Genomic DNA, 12,994 nt, shown 5'->3' with positions numbered 1-12,994 from the left:
GAAGGAAAAACTTCAAATTCATGAAAATTTCATGAAATTCTGGAAAAACTGAAACTCACAGTGCATGTAGATGCTCATGTTAGTTTATCAAAACAAAAGCTATCCATGCCCCTTTACCTCATTTCATGACTCAAATTCGAATAGCCAAGACCAATGCAAGAGGTTCCCGTAAGCCATTTATTTATTTATTATTTTATTTATAAAGACATACGTATGTGGTTTGTTACTCAACCTAGAAACACTTTATGAGAGCCATGATGATTGCAACAGAAGCAAAAGGCAGTGGGTGAAAGGTTCTTTCACATTTATTCCAGTGTTGAAGGAGGGGATTGCAAAAAATCTCTGATCAGTGCATGGTGCTAAAACTTTACTTCGCCTCAGTCTGTCGAAAGTAACAACATCCAGCCATATTCAGGCCAGGGGGTGCCGAGCCAGCCGACATTGCCAAACCGGAGCCGGAATCGGCCCAGATCTATTGTGCTAGCTGGGGAGCTCTTATGTTTATGTGGAAAGTAATATAAAGTTTTCAAGGAAATCACGGTAAGTTTGTGAATATAAAGTTGTAATATGTAAATGTTATTAATCCGTATTTGATGGAGAAATGTTTAGGATTGATTTTATTACCTGATATTTTTTCGGTCTGAAAATGCCTCGCCTCACATTTAACACCGTTATTTAGGCGTGTCAACAACAACACAGATATTTTTTACACTTTAGTCTTCTGTGTTTTTTTCTCATAAACATGAAACCACAAACCCACGATTAATGAAAACAGGATGAAGAGATTTCTGAAAACTGCTTCTTTATTTTCGTCTGGATACTAAAATGTAGCTTTTCAAAATCACAGATGCGCTCATATATACTGTACATACATGCAGGCAGTGGACAAAATAACAGAAACACAATCAATAATAAACATAAAATAATAAACATGTATGAGATAATTACATCAAAAGTCAAACTTTACTGAAGAAAGGTTGGAATTCATTACTGATAATGTGTCCACGCTGTGTGTGATTATAAAGAAAGCACTAATCTAACACATTGATGAGAGTGAGATTGTTATTAATATACTTTCATTTATTTAAGAATGTAAAATCAGCTCTGTGTTATTGGCATACTGGTGTAAAACTTAAAGCATTACAGAGCAGTTTTAAATCCCATCTAAGACATACAGTTTATTTTTTACTTTTAAGATTTTAAGGATTAAATACACTAGCTGCTAGTTAGCTAAGCTGTCTGATTACTGTGTCATGCCCTTGGTGGTGTTTCTCTGAACTCAAACTTTTAGGTGCCCTTTTTTATATAGTTATTTATTTTTGGTTTTACCTTTGCTTCAGTGTTACTCCAGTGTGATGGAGGGTACGAGACCAGATTCACCTCAACCCAGCTGTGTCTCCATGAAGAGTGACCGGTCAATGAAACCTCCATTTTACTTTAAAGATGAAGGATGTTTTACTGATCTAAGGTCAGTATAATATTATGGTGTGTTAGTGCCTTAGACCACTGTGCCATCTAAGCACCCAGCTCTGAACACTTTCTGAATCTGAAAACTAATCAGAACTAAATTAAGTTTAGAAAAAAGTTATTAGAGTGTAAATGACTGAAATTATGAAGATCTAAAACTTTTATTAATTATTTATTAGTGAAGAGTAACTGGTTAAAGGACCATTCAAACCACTTCAGGAACTGATCTGAGGTACTGGTTCTGGGGATTGGGGGACAATCCAAACTGTGTACTACAGTCTACATGAGTCAAATTTAAGACCAAGTGCAGATAAGAGCTTGATATTACTGTTGACATTTATATAAATTTGTAATAATAATATTGATGATTTATTTAAGAATGTAAAATCATATCAGTCGTGGTTGATTTATTAGCATACTGGTGTAAAACAAAAAAGCAATGTCTATCATAGTGAAGTTTGCAGACATTTAAAACTCTAGTTGAGATACAGTAGCTGTCCTTTGTTGTGTCCTTGAAAGTGTTTGTTTAAAAACTTAATAACCCCTGAATTAGCCAACTGTCTGTGTACAAAATAAAAACTTGCATGGGATGAAGTTATTGCTTTTGGTTACTGTGTAATAAGTGTGTACTAAAAATACTAATATCAAAACAGCTTTTCTTAAACAAGCTAAAACCAAAATCCTATAGCTTTTGTTTATATTTCTAAATATATTAAATTCTCTAAATGTAATATATTTTTATTATTGAATCTTCCACAATGTTTCCAGCTTGAATTAGGATGGAAGAATCACATTATAGATTTAAACATTCACCCATTTATTGGTTCCTTTATGTTTGGCTTTGCTTGTACCCCAGTGTGATGGAGGGTACAAGACCAAATTTACCTAAACCCATCTGTGTCTCCATGAATAGTGACTGCTCAAAGGGACCACCACCTCAATTTAAAGATGGAGGATGTTTTCCTGATCTGAGGTCAGTGTAATCTTATAATTCAGTGCAGTGTTTTTACTTCCAGTTTCTCCTGATAAAATTTATTAATCTCATTAAACTCATTCATTCTTAAAAATACTAATCATCTAAGAAATGTTTCAATAACAGGATGATATAACCTGCTAGTGTTCAATACTGTCTTATTTGTCTTTTTTTTACAGACCACAAAAGGAGAAATTAAATGGTACTTACAGAGCTCAGCTGGAATCCATTTTTGAGGTTTGTATAATAATACTAATCTAGTTTGCTAAATGAATACTTTGAGGAAGATGAATAATTTTATGTTGATTTTGGACACTTCTTAGATGTTGTGGTTCTTTTAGACCTGAATGATCTCTTGATTTTTGACATATGGGATTATTGGGGCTTATTAGGGTTATTAAACACACAACCTTCAACATTTTAATGAGAAGACAGAGGTGAAATTCCAGTTTAAAATTTATACACATTTTAATGCACAATCACTGTTTCTTCATTTCCTGAACTTGACATGCAAAAAAAACTACATCACTCCTTATATGGTCACATCACTCATCTTTCTTTATTATCTGATGGTGCTTATTGTGATGATCTGTTCCTCTAAATTCCTCAACAGGAACTGGAGCTTAAAGTCATAAACATGTTAAAGAATGAGCTAAACAAGTTCAAAAAGCTCCTGAATGAAAATGACCCAGCATGCTCTGAGCAGGAGGTGAAGGATGTGGAAGATCTGAGCAGTTTCAGAGAGGGGGCGCTAAAGATCACACTGAATGTTCTGAAGATCATGAACCAGACAGACCTCGCTAATACCCTGCAGAGGAGTAAGAGATCTAAATACTTACATTATTTATTTCTTTAATATTAGATTATATTCTTCCACATTTATCTTGGTTCTAGAATCATCTATCAGCTTTTGATTGGTCATTAAATTCTATTATATAATGTTTAATGAGCACCAGGTACTTTGTTATATGAGAATTTTAACTATGATTTTGATCACTACATCTCTACAAATCCATTATAATAATATTATAAGAGAAAATCCTACATTTAATATTATTTAAAAAATAGGAAATACTTTAGAAATTAATCTATTGTTTATTAAAGTATTAAATTCTATAGTGTTTATTGATCATTCAGTAAAATATTGATTCATAATTTATTGATTTATGATTTCTGTTTATTAGAACTTTTAGTCCCTGTATATCACAAAAAACTGAAATCAAATCTGAGAGAGAAATGTAAAAGAATCAGTGAAGGAATCTCCCAGCATGGAAGCTCAGCACTTCTGAATGAGATCTTCACAGAGCTCTACATCACAGAGGGTTGGAGTGGAGACGTCAATAATGAACATGAGGTCAGACAGATTGAAGCAGCATCCAGGAGACCAGTAACACAGGAGAAACCCATCAAATGCAGTGACCTCTTTAAAGACTCGTCCACCAGAACTGTGCTGACTAAAGGAATCGCTGGAATTGGAAAAACAGTCTCAGTGCAGAAGTTCATTCTGGACTGGGCTGAAGAAAAAGCAAATCAGGACGTCATCTTCATATTTTCACTTCCTTTTAGAGAGCTGAACTTTATGAAGCAGGAAAATCTCAGTCTGATGGAACTTCTTCATCAGTTTTTCCCAGAAGTGAAAGGTCTGACATCATTAGATTGTGATGGTTATAAAGTTTTGTTCATCTTTGATGGTCTGGATGAGTGTCGACTTCCTCTATTTCAAAATAATGAGCGATTGTGTAACGTAACAAAGTCAGTAAAAATGGATGTGCTGCTGACAAACCTCATCAAGGGGAACCTGCTTCCCTCTGCTCACCTCTGGATCACCACTCGACCAGGAGCAGCCAATCAGATCCCTCCTGAATGTGTAGACCAGGTAACAGAGGTACGAGGGTTCAGTGACCCTCAGAAAGAGGAGTACTTCAGGAAGAGGATCAGTAATGTGAACCTGGCTAGTAAAATCATCAAACACATAAAGTCATCAAGAAGCCTCTACATCATGTGTCACATTCCAGTCTTCTGCTGGATCTCAGCCTCTGTTCTAGAGAGAATTCTGGATGAAGCCGAGGGGAAAGAGATCCCAAAAACTCTGACTCAAATGTTCACTTACTTTCTAATCTTTCAAATAAAACACAAGGAACAAAAGTATCATGGGAAATCTGACCCTGATCCACACCAGACCAGAGAGACAATACTGGCACTGGGAAAACTGGCCTTCCAGCAGCTGGAGAAAGGAAACCTGATCATCTATGAGGAAGACCTGACAGAGTGTGGCATTGATGTCAAAAACACATCAGTGTACTCAGGAGTCTGCACCCAAATCTTCAAAAAAGAGGCTGGACTGCACCTGGGTCAGGTCTTCAGCTTTGTGCACCTGAGTGTTCAGGAGTTTCTGGCTGCTTTATATGTATTTCACACCTTCATCAACAAAAACAGAAATCTACAGGTGATGCAAAACACTGAATTCTTTAACACCTTTAGAAACTATACAAATATGTCTGACTTTCTGAAGAGTGCAGTGGACGAGGCCTTACAGAGTGAGAATGGACACCTGGATCTTTTCCTCCGCTTTCTCCTGGGTCTTTCACTGGAGTCCAATCAGACTCTCTTAGACCTACTCTCAGACCTACTGCCACAAACAGGAAGTAGCTCTTACAACACAGAGGAAACAGTCAGATACATCAAGGAGAAGATCAGTGAGAATCCCTCTCCAGAAAAATCCATCAATCTGTTCCACTGTCTGAGTGAACTGAACGATGATTCTCTAGTGCAGGAAATCCAAAAATACCTGAAGAGAAAAGTTTATGTTAATCACGATGGACTTTATCTCTCTCCTGCTCAGTGGTCGGCTCTGTTGTTTGTGTTGCTGAACTCAGATCGGGAGCTGGATGAGTTTGATTTGAGAAAATATTATCCATCACATAAAGGTCTTCTGAAGATGCTGTCAGTGGTAAAAGAATCAAAAAAAGCTATGTGAGTAATTTATTGATAAATATTTGATTCATAAGTTCATTACACAAACACTAATAGTTCACTAATAGTTAAATGTACAAAACTGAGAAGGTGCAAAACTACAGTGCTGCAGTCTGATCTCAAAGTATGTCTAAAATAAACATGTAATTTCATAACCTAAATAATAATGTTAACAGTTTCTGCACCACCTACTAACTTGCACTCTGCTAATTATACTGAGTATAAAATTTGATGTTAAATGATAAAAATCATCAACCACAGAGCTTCAAAAACATCAGGACTAAACTAAGTTCAGTAATAAAGAGAGAAACAAATTAATAATAGACAATCTTTTAAATACAAACACTCATGTTAGCATGAACGGGGTGCTCAGGTGGTGTAGCCGGTAAAGTACACTAGTCGACTTTTGCTGAGATCTGAGGATGTTAGCATGGAGGGAATTGATCTGACTGATGTATAATTATTAGGGCTGTCAAACGATTAACATTTTTAATCGCGATTAATCTCAGAATTTTACATAGTTAATCGCGATTAATCGCATTAAAAAAAAAATATGTGTAAATGTTATAGAAAACAAGGATTTTAAGTGAAATGTTACAATTAAAATGGTGAACATATTTTATGCTAAATGTACTGATGTTAAAAACTGCTGGGACAAGAGAAACTGTAAGGGAGTTTTATTCACTCACATATTAGGCAGTAATACTATCTAGCAGAGACCCTTGACTTCGTATATATGTCAGATGCGTAGTTATTGTAACAGACTTTTCTGTGGTTGTATCGTGACGATGGTTTGATGGACGTTTCTACACGAAGTGAGTGTGTTTTCACTAGGGATGCATCGATACCATTTTTTCCCAACCGAGTACAAGTACATGTATTTTTGTACTCGCCGATACCTATTTAGAATGATGCAATCTGGAGCATTATGGAATAGTTTAGTTTTTAGTGTAAAATAGTGCAGTGGAACAGTTGCTTGCCATCACTAATTGTAAAAAAAAAAACACCGCACAGACATCATTGAGAAAGCTTCTGACAAGCTAACGTAAACGTTCATTAATAAACGCACGTAATTAACGTTGTGCATACATGCGATGCGATTCTGCTGATTGAAATATTTACTTTAAAAAGATAATACAGTCCGATCCCATCTGAGCCGATTCTATCAGCACGTTCGTGGTTCACCTCGGTAAATCGTAAACGACTCTGAGTCGACTCCCGCTCTGTGGTAATAACCAGTATAATTAAGCCTGAGCTTTATAAGGTAAGCGAGTCACACAAACTGTTCTGTAGTATTTGGTGTTTATTTACAACCGCATCATTCATTATAACAGTAAACACGGAGAGATGACTGAGAAAAGAAATTTACGCTGCGCTTACAATGAATCGATTCCTGAATCACTTGTATCGACACTGTGAACAGAGAATTGAACACAAACAGCGGTCGCTGCTTTTGTAACCGGTTTATCTTCACTGTTAGCTCTATTTTTAAGGGTTTTTTTTGTCAAACGGAACTAAATAACATTAAACGTGCGTGTGAGCGTGGTCAGTGAGAATAATTCAATCTGTCTCCCGTGGGTGAAAAATGAATCGCTTTAGTTTTAGAAGTGAAAAAATCTCGTAATGTAATTAGTGCGTTAACGGCACTATTTTTTTTAATCTCGTTAAATTGAGATCGCGTTAACTTCGACAGCCCTAATAATTATATTTTCAAGAAAATGCATTTTACTCCGATGAAAACACTGTAATAATAATCAGATTGTTTTGCTGTACGACAGTTTCATGAATCAGACGTGGAATAAACAGAGCTCAGTTTACATAAACATGACGTGTAAATTACATGTTTAGACTCGTGCACTAGTTTTATACAGAACATAGAATTTCACCTGAAAGCAGGAGCAGAAGTATTTGTACCTCTAAACCTGAATGTTAGTGACAGCAGTTTCTACGTAGAGCTTCCTGATAATAATTAGTTCCCAGTCGTGCAGAAATACAGTAGTGAGAGTGAAACCTTTACAGAGTAAAATAGTGAGTAATTATGGAATGTAAATTTAATTTAGATAAAAGGATTGACTTACATACTGGTCAGGACCACGGTGGATCCAGTGCTACTCAAAAACACTTGAAAGGATGGAGACATAAATCAAGTACAGTAGAGCAGTGCTGCTATTGGTTGATTTATCAGTTCAACTGCTTTCACCTTTATTTGCAATGTAGATTGATCAGATTATTTCTCTCCAGGTTGTTGGAGTGTAATCTAACAGAGGAAAGTTGTGAAGTTCTGTCCTCAGTTCTCAGTTTAAACTCCTCCAGTCTGAAACATCTGAACCTGAGTAACAATAAACTGAAGGATTCAGGAGTGAAGCTGCTCTCTGCTGGACTGGAGAATCCTCACTGTAAACTGGAGATACTGGAGTAAGATTTTCAACTTCACAAAGTTTTATACACATTCACTCATTTACACTAATCATTTCATCCTGGGAAACAATCAGTGTAAACAAATAAACCATATCAGGGTGACACACATACACACGCACACAAACACACAATCATCAACTGAACTGCTTTCACTTTCATCTGCACTGCAGTTTGGGTAATATTATCAGATCTGCTACTTGGATTCCACCTACTGCTGCAGGATGACGTCTTTCATTTCTCTGTTTCATCTGATTATTTCTCTCCAGGTTGTGGGATTGTAATCTAACAGAAAAAAGTTGTAAAGTTCTGTCCTCAGTTCTTAGTTTAAACTCCTCCAGTCTGAAACATCTGAACCTGAGTTACAATAAATTGAAGGATTCAGGAGTGAAGCTGCTCTCTGCTGGACTGGAGAATCAACACTGTAAACTGGAGATACTGGGGTAAGATCTTCACTTTCACACTGTAGATACTGAATATTTATTTCTAAGTTAACCAGTTAATAAAAAAGAAAGCAAAAACATGTTCTATTGTGCACCTTAAACATTGATAAAAGCTAAAATTATGATTCTGTGTTTGTCATTGACAGCAAAATATTTTTACTGATACTGTATTTGAGTGATTTGATTATTTCTCTTCAGGTTGTGGGAGTGTAATTTCACAGAGAAAAGTTGTGAAGTTCTGTCCTCAGTTTTCAGTTCAAACTCCTGCAGTCTGAAACGTTTGAACCTGAGTAACAATAAACTGAAGGATTCAGGAGTGAAGCTGCTCTCTGCTGGACTGGAGAATCCACACTGTAAACTGGAGATACTGGAGTAAGATCTTCACTTTCACACTGTAGATACAGGGGTTCTGTTTCAAAATTATTTAACCAAATAATAAAAAAAGAAAGCAAAAATTATGATTCTTTGTTTGTGATTGATGGAAAGTATCTTTACTGATACTGTGTCCGATTGATCTGATTATTTCTCTCCAGGTTGGTTGATTGTAATCTAACAAAGAGAAGTTGTGAAGTTCTGTCCTCAGTTCTCAGTTTAAACTCCTCCAGTCTGAAACATCTGAACCTGAGTAACAATAAACTGAAGGATTCAGGAGTGAAGCTGCTCTCTGCTGGACTGGAGAATCCACACTGTACACTGGAGATACTGGAGTAAGATCTTCACTTTCACACTGTAGATACAGAAGATCATTCATACAGAAACTGTTATTGATGTGTGTAGGAGTTTGATATTTTACTCATTTTCCTCACACAAGATAAAACACTTTATCATTAATATAATAGAATAGTTTTACATGTTGAAGATTTCTCAGTGATGATGTCTGATTGTGGATCTGAATGGAGATGGAGGAGAAGGTGGGAGAAGATGATGTATGATTTTTATTAAGTGATTTTCTTCTGCAGGTTGAGGAGCTGCAGTATTACAGATGAAGGATTTACTGCTCTGGCTTCAGCTCTAAAATCAAACCCATCATCACATCTGAGAGAACTGTATCTGAGTGGCAATGATCCAGGACAATCAGGAGTAAAACTGCTCAGAGAGCTTAAGGTGGATCCACAATGTAACCTGAAGGAACTACAGTGAGTTACTATTGATTTATACACAGACACACCTAAACACACACACATGCACACACTACACACACATGCACACATTACACACACATGCAGTGGTATGTCTGTCTTATTGTAGAATTGTTCATTAGCAAAACTTAATCTGTATCAGGTTTCTTTATTGAACAATGAATCATGTGAAATGTTCTATCATTGTTCCAGGTGGTGTGTGTGTGTGCGTGCGTGTGTGCGTGCGTGCGTGCGTGCGTGCTGGTGTTTATACTGGTTCTGATTGTGTTGAGTCTGATAGGTGACTGAAACATCTGATCATGTCTGATCTCTTCTACAGCATCTGATTCTAATACACATTGTATTATGAGATGAAGAGCAGTGGAGATAAACACCATCTACTCTTCACACTGGGATTCTACATGGTGACACTTTGTTCAGCTTCTTACTGCTCAAATATGTAAACATGCTTTCTGTATAACTGTGTGCATGACATCACTTCCTGTACAAGATCGACGCTCTCAAACTCACTCTGAACTGCTGATAACCTTTCATCTCATCCTTCTATACATCTCTGCTGAAGTAATGAGATTGGAGAGTCCATCAGGTTTCTGGTACCAGCTGAATTAATCTGACAAACTGAACATTGAGCACCTGGTACATGTGAGTTAGAAGCTGCAAAACATGGTGAGGGTCCATTAGGACTGCTTTAAAAAACCCTGCATTAGCTTGGTGCATTAGCATGCTGTTCACTATCTACCTGTAATGAAGAAATTTAAAGTTACTGGAGATGTTTAGATTTTTCCTGGAGGAGAACATGAGGAGGATTACTCGAGTGGCCAGAGAATCTAGTATCTCTGCTGGGAAATTACAGACGATAGTGAGGGCATTGCCCCCCCAAATTGTGTCTTTGCCCCCCCAAGCACAATGCAAGCAACGGCTATTTTTAAAATTATCTCTGAACCAATCACAAAAATGCATTTTGTTTTACAGTGTGAAGATATTTCCTTGCTTATTCCTGATTGGCTCTTTGAGTCATATAAAAATCGGCAGACTGCCCCAAACAGTTCAGTTCGGCAGTATATGTTCTGTTAGTGTGAGCGAGAGGCAGGTATACTGGTAAACACTCTTCTGAGTTTAAACTGACTTCCACATGGTAATATTTGCTTAACTGTGGTTTTTCGTTGCTTTAATGTTACTTACCTCTTACATAGGTGTTGCTTAAATTATTTTATTAGCCGTTAGCGGTTAGGCTAACTTGGGTCTCCTAACACAGGCTTAAGTTTATTGATGTCTTTCTGTGTGCATTTTTCATTTAATAAATATACATTGTAGAAACACTTATAATGCATCGTTTTTTGATCTCAAAAAAATCAACTGACCGTGTGAGTGTCGCACCCGAGGGCTCCTCCACACCATGTCAAACACCACCAGCGTTAGCTGACTGTGCTCTTTCCCCCGCGCAAGCCGTCGCGGCTCATGGTTTAAACGATTCCTCGCCATCACAGCCAGTATTAAATGCTTTTCCGAAGCGAACTTTTGGCCACACAGCACGGGCTTTTAATCCGAGCTGGTATCGATCCAGGCCATGGCTTGAGTATTCTGTAAGAACTGATGCATGCTTTTGCTTTCCGTGTCGTATATTTGAGGGTAAAAATTATAGAGATTTAGCATTCACAAAGCATGGTTATACAAACTGGAAAGCGGCACTTGACAATGATAAAGGCTTTCAGAAGCACACATCCAGTCAGAGTCATGTAGGAGCTATGGCTTTGTGGGCAGAAAAGAAACAGAGAGAGTCAAGCGGTGACACTATCACTGGTCTATTGGGTCCAACCCAGACAGAGAAAAACCGCTACTATGTTCGAAGCATAGCGGATGTGGTTCGGTTTTTGGCTGTAAATGAATTGCCTTTTCGTGGTACCCAGGAGTCAACTCAGGAGTCGAGTCAAAATGACGACATATCAGCTGGTCTTTTCATCAAGCTTTTTGAATATACTTTAACCAAAGACCCTAAATTGGCAGATATAGCAAAACATATTCCTCAGAATGCAAAATATACATCGAAAGATATGCAAAATGAGATCGTTGACACGCTAGCAAAGATGGTTTTGATTGAGATTAAACACAAATATGACAATGCAGACACAGCAGGCTTTTGTATAAAGAGTGATGGAACCCGAGACAGGTGTAATGTAGAGAACCTTTCCCTAATGATCAGGTTCATCTGTAATTCTGTTCCAGAAGAGCATCTTATTGGATTACTTGACTTAGATCAGCTAGATGCTGAATACATAACTGATCAAATACTAAAGCATCTCTCTGATGGAGGTTACTGTTCTGATCACATCATAAGTCAGTGCTATGATGGAGCAGCTGTAATGAGTGGGTTGAAAGGTGGAGTGCAGACACTGCTTCAAAGAAAACTTGGTAGAGAAATTCCCTACATTCACTGTTATAATCACCAGCTACATCTCACAGTGGTCCATGCAATGCAAGCAGATTCGCGTGCTAAATCCTTTTTTGCACTTTCTAGCACACTTCATTCATTTTTCCAGCGACATTATGTGGTTCGGCGTTATGATACCCCCCCCTCTCAAAAAGCTTCTAGAGATCCGGTGGACCAGTCATTTTGATGTGACAAATTGCTTAGTGCAGAATGAAGATGTCATTTTTAAAGTTCTGTCTGATGTGTCTGAAGATTCTGATGCACCTGTGGATTTATGCACAGAGGCATCAGGGCTCTTAGTGCAGATGAGAAAACATATTTCTTTGAAATTGGAAAGTTCCTTTTAAAAGTTCTTGCCATTTTGAAGCCGGCCAATTCAATCTTGCAAGCCAATTCTGTAGACCTGTGTAAGGCTGGGGAGGTCATCTGTGCATCTCTGAGTGCTTTAAAAGATCTACGTACTGATGAATCCCTGAATGATCTGGCTATGTCAGAGAGTCCACCTTCAAAGCGGAAAAGGACTATGAACACACAGTTGACTGACAGCGTGGTGCTTTCCAGTGTAGGGCACAGACCTGGTGACTCATGTCATACACCAAATCAATCTTTGAGGAGGTCGCTTCTGGAAATTTTAGACAGAGCCATTGCTGAAATGGAGAACAGATTTTGTAAAAGAAATCTGGATTTGATGACAGCTGTTAATGGTCTCCTTCCTCACGATAGCTCTTTTCTTGATCTGGCCATATTAGAGCCCCTACAGCAACTTATAGGTACTGACACAAACATCCTGAGAAATGAAATAAACGTGGCAAAGCCTATGTTGCAGAATAAATTCTTGACAAGATCAGCAAACCTTTCAACAGTGTGCAACCATCTTCAGGCCTATAAAGAAGCGTTTCCTGTCCTGCATTCTCTTTATGTGACCGCACTGGTGATAGGTGTATCCTCAGCATCATGTGAAAGCTCTTTCTCTACACTGTCAAGAGTTCTTACTCCCTTTCGTCGCACAATGCTGCATGACAGAAAAAGAAATTTAGTGATTCTGGGCCATGAAAAGTCAATAACCAATAGGCTTGATATGGAGGAGTTTGTCAGATTATTTGCTAAAAGAAACAGAAGACTGCTTCTGTAAATTATTTGTTCTGAGTTCATTTTA

General features: G+C 37.6%; 1 protein-coding gene across 2 annotated transcripts; it reads left to right on the top strand.

Annotated features, from left to right (window-relative positions):
- The first annotated feature begins 1,387 nt into the window (after positions 1-1,387).
- LOC134328702 (NACHT, LRR and PYD domains-containing protein 3-like) lies at positions 1,388-10,712 on the top strand. 2 transcript variants are annotated; one of them, XM_063009880.1, is made up of 11 exons: positions 1,388-1,468; positions 2,381-2,440; positions 2,620-2,677; positions 3,054-3,258; positions 3,625-5,413; positions 7,655-7,828; positions 8,098-8,271; positions 8,470-8,643; positions 8,805-8,978; positions 9,231-9,407; positions 9,730-10,712. In XM_063009880.1, the coding sequence occupies exons 1-11, from the start codon at positions 1,401-1,403 to the stop codon at positions 9,734-9,736; spliced, it is 3,060 nt and encodes a 1,019-aa protein (XP_062865950.1). In that variant the 5' UTR covers positions 1,388-1,400; the 3' UTR covers positions 9,737-10,712. The 2 variants fall into 2 exon arrangements, with proteins under 2 accessions (XP_062865950.1, XP_062865951.1); XM_063009881.1 differs by lacking the exon at positions 8,805-8,978.
- Positions 10,713-12,994: the final 2,282 nt, after the last annotated feature.

This window comes from Trichomycterus rosablanca, chromosome 15 (genome assembly GCF_030014385.1).
Source record: "Trichomycterus rosablanca isolate fTriRos1 chromosome 15, fTriRos1.hap1, whole genome shotgun sequence".
In the NCBI taxonomy this organism is placed as follows: Eukaryota; Metazoa; Chordata; class Actinopteri; order Siluriformes; family Trichomycteridae; genus Trichomycterus; species Trichomycterus rosablanca.
Note: the sequence above shows the minus strand (reverse complement) of the source record. Positions and strands in the feature narration are given on the sequence as shown.